The sequence below is a fragment of the Agelaius phoeniceus genome, chromosome Z, assembly GCF_051311805.1.
Source record: "Agelaius phoeniceus isolate bAgePho1 chromosome Z, bAgePho1.hap1, whole genome shotgun sequence".
Lineage (NCBI taxonomy): Eukaryota > Metazoa > Chordata > Aves > Passeriformes > Icteridae > Agelaius > Agelaius phoeniceus.
The window spans coordinates 15,165,569-15,183,335 of NC_135303.1; the positions used below are offsets into that span (position 1 = coordinate 15,165,569).

General features: G+C 37.1%; 1 protein-coding gene across 4 annotated transcripts in view; it reads right to left on the reverse strand.

Moving 5' to 3' along the window:
- Positions 1–1,151: 1,151 nt before the first annotated feature.
- Positions 1,152–17,767, reverse strand: part of YTHDC2 (YTH N6-methyladenosine RNA binding protein C2) — a 29,296-nt gene continuing 12,680 nt past the window's right edge. For all 4 annotated transcript variants that reach the window (XM_054653353.2, XM_077171537.1, XM_077171538.1 and 1 more), the window contains 19 exons: positions 16,839–16,904; positions 15,896–16,074; positions 15,640–15,736; positions 15,477–15,564; positions 15,297–15,377; positions 14,268–14,350; positions 13,241–13,346; positions 12,989–13,108; positions 12,368–12,640; positions 11,740–11,866; positions 11,070–11,275; positions 10,153–10,348; positions 8,913–9,022; positions 7,181–7,470; positions 6,605–6,782; positions 5,407–5,610; positions 3,363–3,545; positions 2,168–2,267; positions 1,152–2,013 (listed from right to left, as the gene is read on the reverse strand). In XM_054653353.2, coding sequence (XP_054509328.1) covers positions 2,178–2,267; positions 3,363–3,545; positions 5,407–5,610; positions 6,605–6,782; positions 7,181–7,470; positions 8,913–9,022; positions 10,153–10,348; positions 11,070–11,275; positions 11,740–11,866; positions 12,368–12,640; positions 12,989–13,108; positions 13,241–13,346; positions 14,268–14,350; positions 15,297–15,377; positions 15,477–15,564; positions 15,640–15,736; positions 15,896–16,074; positions 16,839–16,904 — 2,677 coding nt within the window. In that variant the 3' untranslated portion in view covers positions 1,152–2,013; positions 2,168–2,177. The remainder of the gene's footprint in view (positions 2,014–2,167; positions 2,268–3,362; positions 3,546–5,406; positions 5,611–6,604; positions 6,783–7,180; positions 7,471–8,912; positions 9,023–10,152; positions 10,349–11,069; positions 11,276–11,739; positions 11,867–12,367; positions 12,641–12,988; positions 13,109–13,240; positions 13,347–14,267; positions 14,351–15,296; positions 15,378–15,476; positions 15,565–15,639; positions 15,737–15,895; positions 16,075–16,838; positions 16,905–17,767) is intronic.

Here is a 17,767-nt window from a genome sequence, read left to right on the forward strand (position 1 = left end):
AAGTGGAATTTTTACTGCTGCTGAGGAGATGGTGATGGGCCATTTCTCCCATTTATTGTCATCAATGCAAGGATTCTGTTGAATTGCTGGCCGCTGCTGCTTTGCTATTTTTCAGATACATTCAGCTCCTTGCCCTTCATTCTGCTTTAGTTTTCAGATCAGGTATGATGATCACATTCAGTCATGATCAGGCAGGTCAGGTGTCTCTAAAACTTGTGCGGTAGGGCTGGAGTTCTTCTGGAGGCTGATGATACTCTTGGAATCATCACAGAAAGTGGCAATCCACTTCTGCTACCAGAGTGTAAGGGCTTTAGGCAGCCCTGCTAAAAAGGAGATGGTTACAGACACCAGACCAACAGCTTAAGGGACAATCAGTCCACATCTAAATGCAGTGTGTGAGAAAATACAGGTCAGTGGTACAGTTATTTGGGTGATAATAATATTACACAATCCACCATGACTGGGCTGCATCTAACATCTGGGCATACAAAGACTTACCTGACCACGTCTGTCAGGCAGCAGGGTACGATCTCTTCTTCACACAAGCGACCTATGCTGGCCAGTGGCCTTGTGGAATGCAAATGCTATGGCTGGACTGTTCTTTTTACCATCAAGCTGCACAAGTACCATTTGGCTGGTTAGCCAAACATTACACTTGCCCGTGCTCCCGCTCCTGTACCAGCCCTGTCTCTGGAGTGCACAGGGCCCTGTAAATCTGTACACGGCAGTACTGCCCCACATTCCTGGGTGGGCACAGGCCTGGAAGTACTGTAAAAGGCAGGAAGAGCCTCATGCCTCCCTTCTATGCACTGTCTTGAGAAACTATTTCTTGGGCATACCAGCCTTACAGGCAACCAGTGGGTCTTGGCAAAGGTCAAACTGATGGTTCATATGTGGAAGTCACCGCACAGAATGCAAAATGAATGCATGGGGTAATATCCTGAACAGACAAGAGGAAACAGGTGGAGGCTCAGAAGCAGCAAAAAATCTTGGTTTAACCTAAAAATGACCACAAACACTGCTGACAGTGATCACACCCACTTATACCAGCCTTACAGTACAGTATGTTAAGGACTAAGAAAAAGCCAAATAAACCAAGATAGTGGTGTGGAAGAAAAAGAAACAACTTGAAAGAAAGTATGAAGACAATGTTAAATGATCAAGGAAATTGTACTGTTAAAGATTTTTATTGTTTTTTAAAGAAATACAAATATTGTAACACTGCCTAAATTAGTGAAATATTGAAGTACCACTTGGCCACAGGCCTCTGAAAGACTGTTTCAGCTTCTCAAAGGTGTGAGTCACGTCTTAAAGGGGAAAAATAACTGAAACTAGAAACATCAGTGGACGCACCCAATCTCAAAAGTCTCATGCTCCTTCTTTTCTATTTAAATTAAATTAATTTAAAATAATTAAATTTAACAATAAATAAACACATAAATAAATAATTACAAACAAAACCAAAATAAAATAAATAATTTTTTTAAAAATTACTTTTAAATAAATTAAAAATAAACATTTCCAGCTGCTTAGTTATTTGTATGAATATATTCTGCTCTCTTGCACTGTGGATGTGGAAGTACACTTAAGGAGCCTTTCGGCATATTTGGAATTAGTATTTTTTTTTTAACTGAACTGCAAGACTGATTAATTAACATTTACATTCTCATACCTTTTACTGGGTTGAGAAAGCTTTAACTGTAAACTGCATACTTAAACTGTCTGTTATGCTATTTTAAACCCACAGACAACTTAAATGAGGTCCATTGTTTCAAACTTTGTTTTCAACTTAACTATATTTTTAAGTATCAACTGCACACTCCTGTAAAAAAACCAACTCAGTCAAAAAACAGGCTGGCAAGTAAACACTGAAAACAACACAATTCCTTATTTTTCCACTTCTAGCTGCCCAGCATGAGGAAGAATGTCAGGAGGCTGTTGTGTCATCTTCCTCATCTTTATTGTAGATACACTGCTGGTTCTTGTGGCTGATGTTTCAACAACCTAAACCAGCTGAAAAAAAAAAAATCAAAATAATAGAATATTTAGTACCAAGTGTACTTGTTCTTCCATAAGCTATAAAGGAAAGACAGTACTGTGATGATACACTGTATCTTCATGGGTTTTCCTCTACCACAAAACCAGCAAGCAATGCATGGAGAAGTACCTCTGTCACATTACTTGGCATGCTCAGTCAGTTTTTTTCCTGCCAAAGGAATACGGTCCCAAAGCTGCAGCAACTGCTCTCCAACTTGTGGTTCCAGCTCCTAGAAATGAACAGGAAATCAGGGAAGTTACCTGCACTGCTACTACTGAGCACATAGAAACTATTTATTATTGAATTGCTAGATGACGTTGCTGGTTATTTCTTTCAACCCTTCTGGAAGAGCTCATCTCTTCTGCTATTGGGACAAACATGAGAACTCACAGCAAAGCAAGGTCTTCTTACTAGGGCTGAGCAGGAGGTAAAAACTTTTGCAAGCCATCCTGGCCTACAGGCTGTTTAGGGTGTTTTCATTGACAGTGAATTGTCATTTCTCACAAAGACAATTCCCAGTGAACACCCTACCACCATACACAAGAACAGATGCACCAGACACTTTGTACCTCCCACAGATCAGTCACTTACTAACTTGAGATCATTATTTTCCACATCTTTTAAGTTGAATTCCATCAAGTGTGGTGGAGAATATGGAAATAGAGGTCACAGGAAATACAGTGGCCATCCTTTCCTTGTACTTCTCCTTTCCTCCAGTTTCTTACAGCTGGAGAGAGGATTTGAAGGAGAGAAAGTGATACAAAAACTTTAGCTCTTGAATCCTCAAGGAGATGTTCAGGGAGGGGATGGGGAGAGGGCAGAAACTGCCACACAGAAATTTTGGCTTTGGCTTTTTTTAGTTGCATTTTTAGAGCTGTAAAAAGTACAAGAACTGTCCTAAGCTGCACTCTACCTTAAACCTCAGGATTCTCTTCAGGCTTTACAGAAAAAAATTAATAATTTTGAACAGTTATTTGGGTGTAACAGACTATCTAAGAGAACACATCTCAAGCAGATAGGGAACAAACCTCCAGAACTAAATTACAAACTGAAAATCAAACCAAACAACTTCTTTTTGGAAGCATCCACCTTAAAATAATTTTTTTAACACATAAGCAAGAAACTTTTGATTTTATCAAAATAGCTCCATTACTTCAGCAGTAATTCTGCATTAGCTGAAGGTACAATACACTAATGAACTGCGAATTCAGATCAGCAGATACACAAACAAGTGGAGATAAATGTCAAGGCTGAACAAGCTAATAAAAAATACACCAAATACATTCTACCAAATAAAGAAAACTTCAGAAGAGAGTAACATTACCTGGCCATCCCTACTTATCTGTACTTTCTTGCTGTCATTCCATGGGTTGAGCAAATGGTGTGCAAACTGAAAAGGAATGCTTTCTTTTCGGATCCAGTCCACCTTAAATACACCTCCAAAACCAGCAGATCCCCAGTCTTGACTTTTCTCACACCCAATCGCTGAACCCATTCTAGCAAAACCCTGGGACAAAAATTGAAATATGAAAGAACAGACATAATGAGGCCATATCTGTCTATGGTGGAATGAGATAAATAACCAAACTTCCTATGAAACTTTCAAAGTAATTTCAAAGTGATTCACACACTCTCCACCATGAAGCTAGAGCTTCCAAAATGTTTACATCTAGAAAGTTAGAAGAATCACTTCTTTTTCCACTTCAAATATGCCTTGCAGGGTTTCACCATAAGGAATGTCTCTCAATGACAAAATTATCATTAAAGGTTTTTGAGCTTTGTAACTTATTAAAAAGCTGTTGCATAACCACCTGAAGAAGAAGGAAATTGAGATGAATATTCTACTATAGAATAGTCCATTAGATATTCATCTTCCTTGTTACTTTTAGGTAATTTTTGCAGAAATCCATTTGTTCCTTCTCATGCTCCCTCTATGTTAACTTTCACACACAATTAGGAGAGTGTAGTTGCTCTTCAAAGAAAGAAGTCAAAGTTGCTTTTATTTCCTGCTTTAGTGAAGCCGGACAAAATTCCAACACAACAAGTATTCTCCCCAATCTGAGACAGCATCTAACTTACTTAAGGACACCCTGATTTACCCACACACCAAACAAACTGAAAGTAAACACAACCCCACAAACAATATATCAATATACCATTCAGGTGTATTTATGCCGTTTAGGACTTGGCAGTCCAAAAGAAGCAGTTCGGTAAATTACCAGCACACACTGCTGTTGTAAGACAAGCAGTCCTAGATAGCTCAAGCCAGACTTAAATGAGACTTAATAAAAGGAACAGAGGAAAAAACAAATAGAATAGAATAGAATAGAATAGAATAGAATAGAATAGAATAGAATAGAATAGAATAGAATAGAATAGAATAGAATAGAATAGAATAGAATAGAATAGAATAGAATAGAAAGAGAGAGTTGGGACAAGAGACGATTAATAGGGAAGTTAATCTCACATTCCCATGAGGGTGCAGTGCACTGTCAAAACTGGAAGGGAAGGGCAAGGGCAACCACATAACACTCCTGACTTGAGGGTGTCTTCTCTTCCCCACTTTCTTGTCTGACAGGACCAGTGCAACAGCCCATTTTCAGTGTCAACTGACTTGCTGAAAATTACTTTCCAGTATCTGCATTTGCCAAACCATCATATGTAATACGTCACAGCAGTCCTTCAGTGGTATTGCCAAGACAGCTGTGTTTTGGTTGGTTTGTTAGATTTTAAGTTCAGCTGACTTTTATAACTAACTTATCTATGAAGAAGTAAATTGAAATTTCTTTACCTGGAACAACTGAATTTAGCTGTGTCACAGCTAACCTGCAACTTTGCATTACCAGGTCAAGTTTTTACTTCAAACTGACCACAGATTTGACCAACAAACTGTTGACAAATATCTCACTGAATATGAAGTCAAGACAGAGCTCTGCAAGAATCATGGCCAGCTTCCTAATTGGAAGTGAATAAAATCAGTTTTAATCAAAATTATAATAAAGAAATGTATGAGTTTCCTGGCTTTAGAAAGCTGTGACTTGACAGTAAGTGCTTGCTCATGTACAATACACATTTTGGCATGCAAACAGTAGCAATCCCCTACTTTGTTAGGATTTTTGTTTCTGGTGGTTGTTGTTTTAGAGGATAAATGTAGGGTACAAATATTTTTCTTACTCATGATGTTTGGAGAAAATTCCATCTCAGCTTTGAAATACTCTTTCTTCAGCAAGTACAGACATTTGCACATTGCTCTGCTTCTAGGAAAGTCAGAAGCCATAAGCAAAGCTGTCCACACCACACACAGTCATTTGCTGCATCCTCCTAAACCATCAACCACTGCTAACAGCTAGTTTAAGATTAAGACCCACCTGAAAGCATCCAGACCCTTGAACAGAAAATATTAAGTAAACCACGCTGCTCTCCCAAAAGGCTCCATTCAGTTTCCGTTCATTACTTGGTGTAGTGGACCATATTCCCTTCTGTTGAGAAATATCAATGTTTTGCAAGTTGCTACTTTTCATTATAAAGTACCGAACTGGCATATTTTGTCTTGGTGAAGGAGATTTGCAACCCTGGAAGAAATAAATTAAATTAATAAGTACAATACAACAGGCTTTATTTCTGAAGTTTCACACACAAGGACAGAAATCCCTTGACTGTGCTTCTCCCTTCCTCCTCCAGGTTCTAGAAGAAACATAAAATCTATCAGCTGGTCCTGTCGAAAATGGCTTTGAAATGTATTTCATATCTATTTTACATTTTTAAAGCACTTTTCAAAATAGTAATTCATCTATGAGGGGCAGAAAACAAATAGAGCAGAACATGATTAAGAAGTCTAGTATTAATTATAATTGGTTTAAGTCTGACACACCTTGAGATGACACCAAAATTAATCATCCAAGAGTGCAGCCTACAGCACTACTCGTATTTCTACATTCAGGAAACATGTTTTCTTCCTTTTACACTGTCTTAATTTAAAAGCTGAAAGATTCAAGAGGAATTACTAAATCCTCTAGTAAGTCCATGAAGTTTCCTCTCCATGATCTCTTTAGTGTTACTGCAGTCTACTATTCAAGTATATAGGGACAACTATGACAACAATCTCATTTAAAATGTGTGCTTTAAATGAGTATCACAAAATAACCATCACAAAAACCCCAAGCAGTCATAGTAAGGCAGATAACACAGAATCAGTATCAATTATGCTATTACAGAAACAGAAAATGCAGAATCCAAAAACTTCAGAAGTGTGTGTATAATATACTAATTTAGTTGGAAAAAAAAACTAATACACATTCATTAGAACAAGGGGTTTTTTTTAAATCTCATTTTTTCTACTTTGGATAGCTTTACCTCAGCAGGTGACAAATTTTTACTGTATTTAAACAGTGAAACAAGGATAATTAGTCTAGATTTTAGAAGAAGGAAGGAAGTAGTATGCAGCTGTTATAAATTAAAAGTTAAGTTAGGTTCCTAATTTACCAGTAAAATACCTAATTGCAGAATGATATCAGCAAGGAATTCTATTACTTTTGAAGAGCAGGGTGATAGGTTAGAGAACTCTACCTTTCCAGACACTGGAGAAGAAGGACTAGCACAGGGGCTGGAATAGCTACTGCTGTCTGAAGGCTTCACTGAGGACTGAGCTGATCTGTCATCTGAGGATCGTTTGGAGAGCAAAATGTCTTTTTCTTTGTACTTCTTTGGCTGGTGGAGGGCAGGAGATGTAGATTTCACTGAAACCCTAAAAAGACATACCTTGAGTTTCACAAGCAGTCACTGAACAATTTACATCGACCTGTCAGCCTACTGCATGACCACATGTATTACAGCAACTACAAAATCTATTAAACCCTAACTAAAAAAGCCATACTGATCATGCATTACTTTTTAGTGCTACTGTTAAACCTCTTCTGCTACTTCTCAAACATCACAATTCATGGACAATATTCCTGACTGCTCTCTCAAAAAAGCAGGCCCAGGTATGAAATACTTTATGGGATTACAATGCAGCATATAACAGTATAACAGCTTTGAACTGTATTTCCACTGTTTCCACCTCCTTATTACTAGCAGAAATTTAAGTGATACTTGTACACATAATTTGCAACCTACAGGGAGCAGAAGACCTCAACATCTTACTTTTCAGCATTAGAAGAGTCAGACAATTCAGTTTCTGTTGAGCTTTTTCTGCTGTTGGTTGACTTCCATGTAGATGCCAAAGGAAGTTCTTCACAAGTCACAGGTCTTGGTCTCTGGCCGATTCCTGAAGGCTGCTGCAGACCTGCAGACTGTTCTTCAGCACTCAGAACAGCTGTAATTGCTCTTACAGTTGTTTCATCAACCTGAGACCACGGTTTAGAAGGAGCTCGCATACGACGCAGGAACAAACTGTGCCACTTCTGCCTGAGTTGCAACAGCATACCAGCAGCCTGTAATGGATTCAAATTCTGTTAAATGCTGATGAAAATTAGATCAGACAGGTAAAAGGACCCTATCTTTTTCCTATCAGGCAGCACCTGGCATTCTAATATAAACAGGGCCTAAAATGAAAGGCAGGACTAAGGTCTTGGGGAAGGGGAATAATCCATATTTAAACTAAATGTTAATTAACTTTCTTTTCCTTGGGTGCAAGGTAATTTTTGAAACATTTCATTTAGCTCTGTACTAAACTTAGCTTTGTACTGTAAATCCACAGACTTTTTTTTCCTTTTTATCTTTTGAGAAAACCCAATCCTTTCATGCTTTATGCCCTTCCTCTCAAATCAGTCTCTACTCATGCACTCTTCAGTCATACTTGAGGGAAAAGAGCTCTAAGTGATATTTTTCTTACACAGACATCTGTTCAAATGTGATGACTAAATTCAGAAGACTATAGTCTAATTCCCACATTATCAGAAATGCTTCCTTTAAAAAAAAAAATTAAAAAATCACTGGACATGTCTAGGAGAGACAGTATTATTATTAGAGCTGGTGAAAATGTGTTTCATGACCCATAAACTACCTCCTACCATAGCCACAGCTCCTCAATGACATAAAGACTTCAATTTCAAAGAGGTTTATATTTATCCTTAAAAAATCTGACAGCAACTTTCTTTCAGCAACTCCAGCTTCAAGTGCACCTTTTTTGATCCGATTTTGGTTACTCTTGCACAGAAAGAAGAAGACAATATGCCAATGTGACTGTTCTCTCAGCTCCTGTTCAGATTCTGGCGATCCCAGCTCCTGCTATAGCCTGATAGAGCACCATGCAGACAGGACAGGAGGCCAGAAGCAGCAGAAGGACGCTTATGCAGCCACTGTCACCTGCAGTTTGATGTCCCTGGCAGCCATTATCTTTTGTCTGGCAGTCTCTTCAGAATCTGCTGACTTGTGGAAAGGGACAAAACTGCCAAGCTCAGACATATAAAACATCATACTGCCCAGAAAGTTTTTGAAGGAGATCCAACAGCATCTGCACTGCTGAGGCTTTCCTGCTCCCTCATGTGATAGACAGGACTCCCACACCAAGATGGAGGAAGAAGAATGAGCACTCTCACTGTTGACTTAAATGACTAATTATTTTCTTTCCTTTTGCTCACAGGTAAAAGAATTGAAAGGTATGGGTGATAGGTTATGAAACATTGCAACTTGGATGTTGAATACACAAGTTCACGCAACAGACAACTCTGTGCCAAAGGGGATTGAAGCCCTTTAATTCTTGATGAGCTCATGAAGTAAAGGTTAAATCACTGAGTACGTAGTTTGAGAGACTCAAATGGACCATGACATTCTTAGAGAAAATTCTTGGCTACTCAAATGTTACAAAAACCTTTTCACATCTTTTTTACAATTCTTCAACATGAAGCAAACCTAGGAGTGATTTTTTACTTACTTCAGGATCCAGTTTGAGATGGAGCCATTCGTCCAGCTTCAGTAGTGCCAGATTAGCAGTTGTTTTGTCCTCCATCTCACTGTCACTGCTATCATTAGATACCCCTCCTCCTGAATTAAAGACAAAAGTATTATTATTAGTATTAGACAAAAGTATTATTATTAGTAAGACAGAAGTATTATTATTAGTATTATTTCTACTTATATACAAAGAAACGAACACTACTGTATTAACAGCAATAATATTTTTCCTTCTAAAATTGACTTTAAAATGTAAACATTTGTAAAACTACCTCTTCTTTTCCGCAAACACACTGATAAGTCTTTACTCCAGATAGCAGCAATCAAGTAGCCAGACCTGCTGTAGGTCCTACTATGTAAAAACCTGTACTGATATGATTGGACTCAACTCATGTACCTTCACCAGTATTCACAAGCCACTATCCAACTTTTGCCTAAGCATATGTGGCTCTATTTCCTAGTAAAACAGCAGATTTAAAAACTTAGTAAGAAAAAAATATACATATAATACGTATGGCTATTGATTAAGAATCCTTATTTTTCTAAAGTGCAATTCAATCAGCATGAACACTACTCTAAGGTTAACAGTTTAAAAGCAAGACAGGAAAGCTTCAGAAATAAGTTGGACTTTTAGTTTGATTTCAACTATGAGAACTAGCAGCAGTTATTTTTGCTTCCAATCCAAGAGGACTCAAGTAAGAAAAAAAAGAAAATTTCTATATATTCTCTATTACTTACAGTTTATGGTACAGTTAATTGACAAAAAAAATTATCAGTAGAACATATCTTGAAAATGCGTGTGTCAGCTAGAAGCAACATGACTTGTTTGCCATATCGATTATTTCTAAATTTTTGAGTTTGAATAATCTGGTTCAATGTATCAAATAAAGTAGTCCATAGAAAAAGAACATACATACTACACATCTCAGTATCATTATTATCATTAGACATTGTGGCTGCATTCTTTGCTTACAAACTATACTGTAGTTTCTGAGACTCCCAGAACTGTGTAATTTATGGACTTGAATATGTAAGGAATCCCAAAACTGAGAGATTTATTACAGAACCTACAAACTACTCCTGAACAGCTACAGGAATTATAACACTGTTGTTTCCAGAATCAGCCAATATATGTATTAAATATTACTGAAAAATAAGCTTTCCATGTCACACACTAATGTATACCAGTGGAAACATTCCAAATCCAGACTCCAGTGTACCTCGAAAGGATGAAGATGCCTGCAAGGCATTACTTGGCAGCCTGGCTGGTCCACAGAAGAGGGACACGGTGACAGGTGTCACAACAGAGCAGCACCTGATGTTTGCTGTCTTGTCAGCTCTTGTCATTTCATCATATATAAGCCAGTCTGTAGGGAGGGCCTGGATGGCTGCAGCTTGTCCATTAGCTAGGGCAATCTGTGCAAGAGCAGGTAAGACTAGGCTATTATACCATCTACTGTAATTAATGTAAATTTTAACATATTTCTCATTTTATCTGTGTGGCTCTACAGGTAATTCAGTGAGGTGATAACCAAGAGACACTGTGGATGCCTCAACCTGGCAGTGTTCAAGGCCAGACTGGGTGAGGCTCTGAGCAACCTGGAAGAGTGAAAGGTGTCCCTGCCTGTGGCAGGGATTGGAATGAGATAAGCATTAAGGTCCTTTCCAACCCAAACCATTCCATGATTCTATCTTTTGAGAAATAAATACATGTATAATTATATACATATAAAAATATACATGCAAAAAAAAAGCGTGAGAGAATTCAACCAGATTCACAAATTAGCTTACCATGATAAAATAAAATATTATGCTTTAAAAACAAATGTTAAAAAAAAGTTTCAAAGAACTTCTTCCTTTTAAGAGTAGGGATAATTCTATTTTTAAAACAATCTTATAACTGGGGTGGTTTTTTTGCCATTTTCCCTTGTTCCATCTAGAGAAAGGACTAATTGAAACAATGGAAAAATGAATCAACTCCACTTCTATCAGCTGGGTAGAAGAGTATTTGCTAAAGCTGTAGTGTTAAATGCCCATACTGCTTTTAAAGTACTGAGAACTAGAAAAAGACATTTCTAAAACATGTGATAGATTTTAGTGCTCTTTTTCTTGAACTATGAATTCAAAGTGATTTTACCTTTTTATACTGAGACTGACCAAGAACAGAGGTAGGATGAAATCGCACTTTCTTCTCCTTTGGTTCAGTCAACACCAGGCTTTCTCTGTCTACATGCACAAGATTGGGATACATCCCGGCCACTAAGGCAGCTTTAATTACAGCCCAGTTCTCAGAGTTAGTATTAACATCTCTAATATCAGCTCCTCCTCTGGCCCTCACAAAACCTGACAAAAGAACAAGACAAAACAGTGCCATGTTAGCTTGTGTTTGGTTCTTAAAAGGAGTTACAAACTAAAGGTGAAATAAACAACTTATTTATTGCATTTTTCAACCTGTTGTACTGCCAACCTTAACAGCACAAAGAAGAAACCACTACACTTAAATCCTTCCTGATAAGAAGTTTCATACTAACACAGAATATGACTATTTTCTACAATACAAAGACATTTCCTATGGGAATAATTTATTAAAACATGAAATGCGGTGACAAGTGGAAATGAGGGTTTTTCAGTTAGATCAGCCACACTTCCTCATCTACACCATACCCTGCATGAATGTGTACATGAAGGTGCATTTCAAATTAAGTAAGGAAAATTACACCAGTGAACATGATTTTTGTAGTAATTTCTATATGCTTGATTTTAAAACAATATTAAACATTTAATTAAAATTTTTCCAAGTTCTTTACCTGAGGCTCTAAGCTGGCCAAGCAACTGTGTTCTCATTCCTACAATGATTTCCATTGTGGCTTGGGACAGGAAGTTCTTTTCACAGAAGGCCCTCTCCCAGCCATCACTGCGTGCCTTCTGCCATGCCTGAAAACATTTTTACATTCACCTATTAATTTGATAGGCTAAAACTAAAAACTGCATTTTTATAAAATATTACATTTATGTCAATAAAATGAATGCAAAACCCACTCTAAAAGTAAACGTATCAAACCAGATCCTTTTTTCTGTTCAAGAATTAGGTTCTCCTTATGTGTTCATTACAATGATTATGTCAAGTTAAAACAATAAATAAAGATCATTACATTAATATCAAGATTTGAAGTTCAGTGTAGTAGGATGTAAAAGAGGCACATTGTTGGAACATTCAGAATTTTCTAAGGTTTGAAAATATCAACAAAACATACTACAAAAAGTGTTCCCTCACAAATTTATGAGTCCAATACATAGCAAAGGCACTAGGCAAAAATAAAGTCTTCTCCAAGGACTTAATCACAGTCCACCACTCTACATCCAAGTAGAGTGCTACATTATTTGCCTTGATTGGGTGATCTACTGTGATTAGCACTCTCTGAAATGAAGTACTACCTGGAAAGCCCTGAGCAGGGCCATGTGGTCACTGAACGTCCCGGCAGCAAAACGCTTCCTGCACAGCATGGCCGCACGCTTCTGGGAGGCCAGCGTGGGCAGCACAAAAGGGTCTTGGCAGGCAAGAGCGCAGGCAATGGTCAGAACAGGATCCAGGCACTTCAGAACTACAGCATACAACACCATTTTACCAAGGTGTGGCTCTACAGGTAATTCAGTGAGGTGATAACCAAGCTCAGTGAGATCTTCCCAAGGGTCCATGGCATCTATGGTCTGTTTATAAACAAACAAACAAACAGAGAGGGGGACGGGTACAGTGGACAAAATCAATTTACAGTGAAAGCAGAAAAGATGTGAATAGTGGACATTAACTAGACTTGTTTCCAAACACTACAAAAGCAAGTCAAACTATTAACAGAGACAAGACTTTGAAGCACTCTCTTTTCCTTGACATGGAAAAACACATCCCCACACACAAAATGAAAAGAGACAACAAAAATTCAAAACATCCTTAAGTAATTAAAAACAGCTTCAGTACAAACTGAAGTCAGTAAGATAGACTGCTACACCACAAATTTGGGATCAAACACAATTACCATCTAAATCTATTCCTTTTCTGACCTTAAGCATATGCACAGCATTTCTCACAGTTACAGCAGGCGGAGGATCAGGAGCTTTCATAAGAAAGTCTACAATTGGACAATTAATTGGAGCCAGAAGTTTTGTGTACAAACAAATCTCCTGCAAGTTAAAAGGCAGAACAGAAATGATTACCAAGATTTGGAAACAACCCCAAACACATTTGTTGCAATTAATAGTATGGTTTGATGACATTCGATTTTTTAAAGTTATAATTTCTAACTGAACATGCACCTGAAGTGGCATTCTGAGAAGTTCTGGAGACTGAAATTCCAACATATTCTGAAATCGGAGCCTGCTGAAGAGACGAAAACAGACTCCAGGCTGACAGCGCCCAGCCCTTGAAAATAAAATATGGGAAATTGTGAAAATTAGGATTTCTTTCTAAAAATAAAACCAAAAGCCAACAAACAGACACAGAAACTCAGAATGGAAAAGCAGAAGCACTTCTATGAATAAAGTGTTATAAGTCACATGCAAAGTGAGAGTTTTGCAATCATGCATTATTTTTGAGAGTGTGGCAATTTTTTACTGAAATTTTAACCCAACACTGAGAAATCTGGAGGAAGAAAAACAAGATTTATCTAATGTAAAGTGCTGTGGGTTTTTTGCTAATGTAAAACCAGTCCAAATCTCAATCATTGTAAGGAAATCAGTTGCAAACTTCGTTTCTTCTCCTCACATCCCCCAAACAGAAGTGACCTTTGGAGTAAAAGGCAGAAAAAATATTAAATAACTTGTGAGTGAATAAGAGACAGCAAATTCTCTCATTCATATACATGCATGTGTATACGTGCAGCTTAATGCCAATGTGATTGATAAAACAGGCACTTGCTGCTAATAAACCTCTGAGCCCTCACCCACAGTGTTGGGAAGAATATAATCAAGGCCTGTTAAGTCATAGATAGCTTGGAGAAAGTGATATAGGCAGTCCTCTGCCCACAGACAGAGGATGTGAAAACACCCTAATGGACACTGTGACTGCTGGTGCTACATGGGAGAAAGAGGAAGGAGAACAACATAGTAAGGGAAAACAACCTAGACCTTTGGGAAATGCCTGAACATCACTTTTCTACTACTTGGGAAATGATTCTAAGGAAATACATACTGACCAGTACTCACCTGCAGAGAACAAGTGTTGGCAATTATCCAACACGACACTGGACTAGGCTAGAAACAGTTACTATGCTGTGTGCTATATTCTAAACATAAAGGACTGTGGCTATCTGCAAAATGGAAACCAGTATGAGGCATTTATTACCTGCCCTTTCTCTGGATAGCACTGGCTTTTGAAATCCACCCCATTTTTAGCATTGTAACACGACTCAGTGCATCAAAAGACTTCTAGAAAAACAAAGAAAGGAATATAAACTGAAAACTCAATAGGGTACATGAAATAAAAGTTACTAGTTATTTAGATTACCAACAGAAGTTTTCTAAAAAGTATGAAACAATAATATACACAGCAACTTCTGGCACAAAGGTATCTTCTCAGTTTCGAGTGAATTTATGATGGTATCTCCTTTGTAGTACCTTAGTGCTACACAGTTTTTGAAATTAAACATTTTCTAGTCAATAGGTAATTGCAAGTCAGTAAGAAGTATGTCAGATCTGTGTTCTGAGATATTACAAAGCAAGTAAAATACATTATTATACCGAACAAAGTTTTCCTTTTTATCTCACTTGAAAATTACCTGCTTATTTTCTTAGACTGATGTAAAATTACAAAAGTAAGTTTGTTATATGAGAACTTCAGAAATTTGGTATGCATGTCGCCTATGAAATCCAATTTCATTTTCAAAGCCATACACTAGGTCTTAAATTGCCTCATTATGTGATCTCACTTTTCTTGAAAAAGTAATTAGGAATGGGCACTGAACACACCAAAAAAATGCTTAAAAACTTAATGGATTATTTTTTGGACTTGATACAATAGTAGGACAAAAAGAACTCCCAGCGCTCCCTAAGGGTCAAGAAGGTGGTGGTCTAAACTGAGGACTTGTTTTAAAAATCCAGCAGAAATACTAAATTGCTAAAGATACATTAATACATCAAACTACATTAGGTTTTACAAGATTTTTTAGACAGCTAACTATTTACAGGATTTGTCTTAAAACAAATGGATGTCAAAACTTTTCAGTGAGGACTGACAGGCACTAGCTCTTTACCTAGTAAAAGCTTTTTTTCACTTTTTTCACTTTTTTTTACTGTAAAGTAAAAAAAAAAATTCTCCAAAATTTATGCACTGTGTGTTTTAGAATGGCACTCTGAAAATTTAAGGCAGTCATACCTCTTTCACCTTGCCCGAGTCAATGACAAACACAACATCATTGACTGTTATGCTAGTTTCTGCAATATTAGTAGAAAGAATCTGCAAAGAAAAAAAACAAAACCATCAAAACTATAGTAACTGTAAAAGCAACAGCAAAATAGATTATTGTAGCATCTGACAAAGTCCTCTAATACTTGCAATTTTGCGGATGCCAGAAGGTGGAGTTTCAAGCACTTTCTTCTGATCCAAAGTCTGCACACTTGAATGAAGCATGAAAACTTGGTATCTAATGCAAGACAAAAGAACATTTTAAGGATCCTTAACAGAAGCAATGAAAAGCCACAGTGACTAAAGGTTTTACCTGTGAGCATTATCAGCAAATCTCTTGTCATCAAAAAGAATGCGGTCCCTCAGGCTCACTATCTCATCATACCCAGGAAGAAATATTAAAATTGCTCCTAAAAAAGGAAGTGGGTTTGCAGAGTTAAACCGAAAATTCAAATACATGTTGATGCCATGCAGACTAGCATTCAGAAGGTTTTAACTATTGGGGATTGCTGAAAAAAGAACAAGATTCATCAGAAGCTCAATCCACAACTAGTTAGGTATTTACCTACCTGCATCACAACTATGACAGATGCTGTGAAGTAAGTGCATTATCAGATCCAGATCCACTTTTTCATCATCAAAACTGTGATGATAAGCTGTCAGTAGTTCTCTGTCCTCTGCACTAAGGTCACTACCACTTTTTTGGATCAGGGAACTTTCATCCAGATTTCCAAATCCAAATGAAGCGCTGTAATAGAAAAATACACCAGAGTCAAGGCTGTCCCTTCGGGTTTGCATTCAGCAATCAACTCAAACTTAGATCAAGACCAACATGACTATTGGTCTTGAATTCTAATTTTTAAGTGTAGCAGAAGAGAATCACCATACTATTACTGTCCACTGATTTAAATGTCAACCCAACAAAGGATGCCACTTCATTTTTTAGTGTTAACTTTAATTTTCTTAAACTTCATTGAAACACAGTCATAAACTAATGGATAAGCTTCTCATTTATCTGTTCAAGGAAAAATATTTAAGAGATATGTATTCTCCAAAAATTTCCCACTAGCAGAAACTACACTAAGAGAAATTATAAAAAATATAATCTTTACAAAACACTACCTCAACTATGATAACTGTAAGTTAATAAAAAAATCATTCTTGAATGGCCTAGTGTACACATTACTTCTATAAAGTTTCTTTAATCTGTCTATTGTGTATAAAAATACACAGATAAAAACATATGACAAATTTGTTTCCAAAGTAAGCATGTGAAAATAAAATGGTACACAGTACAGAATTAGCAAGTTGTGCAAACATAAACAATATGATACTGAGTACAAACTTTTTTACTGTTTCTGAAATATTCCTATTCTTAAAAAAAAGGTATTCCTATTCAGTCCAGATTTTACAGCATGAAAAGCTAAAACGTGTTCTGATTAAAAGAACACAAGCCTCAAATTTCCCTTCACTATGCTATGCAACTCCTTCTGCAAAACAGTTACAGCTTACCTGTAGGATTCCAACAGATCCACAACCTCTGTCTGTCCAAAGCGCCTAGCCCAGTCCACAGCCATCCTGAAAGAGTTGCACAAGTATTTTTATTCGGTTTTTCACTTCAAAAGATGAATATGAATAGCACATCAGACGAGGCAATTGATACCAGACTTTTGTACCCATTTCCCTATTGTTATTAGTACTGCTATCGCTGGATCTGCAACTTTCCACTTGAAAGTGCTTGAATAGGTGTTAACAGCTGACTTATACATAGCTACAGTTCTTTACCGCAAAAGAATGTCAGTTTTACACAGGAGTACCTGTAAACATGCACAAGGAAAGGAGGAGGAAGAATATGCCATTCCCTTAAAAAGCCCACAAAAACGTGCAGAGATCAGACCTGCCTGTTTGCAGTAGCCTTTAAGTCATCTCAAAAAGCCACACCCCAGGCGTTTTGCATAAAAACGCGGGAAAACATTTGGCTATTTCATGTCTCCCAGAAGCTGTCCTCCTCACATTGCAGCTCACCGTTTTAACTTTAAACTGCATTCCTTCCCAAGTTTTTCAAATGTTAGCACCAAATATCAGACCCCTGGAATTCTAATTCTTATCATTCCATAACACAATTATTTACTGTATTTCCCTATTTATATGAAGACATACTTCATGACAACAAAACTTGAGTTTTACAGATTCACAAATATTTTTACATGCTACAACAGATTTAGAAACATCACCGAAAGATCTTCTGATATAGGTAACTCCATGAAAATAAGAATTGCCAAACATTTTGGTCCAATTCAGTAGATTATAGTTGTTCTGCTAACCAGTGTCTTCAATAGACCTACTGAAACAAAGTTTATAGCTCATAATCAAGACCATGTAATTAAGAATACAATTTAGAATTTACAGAAAACAATGTTATTAACAAGAGTTAGAAAATT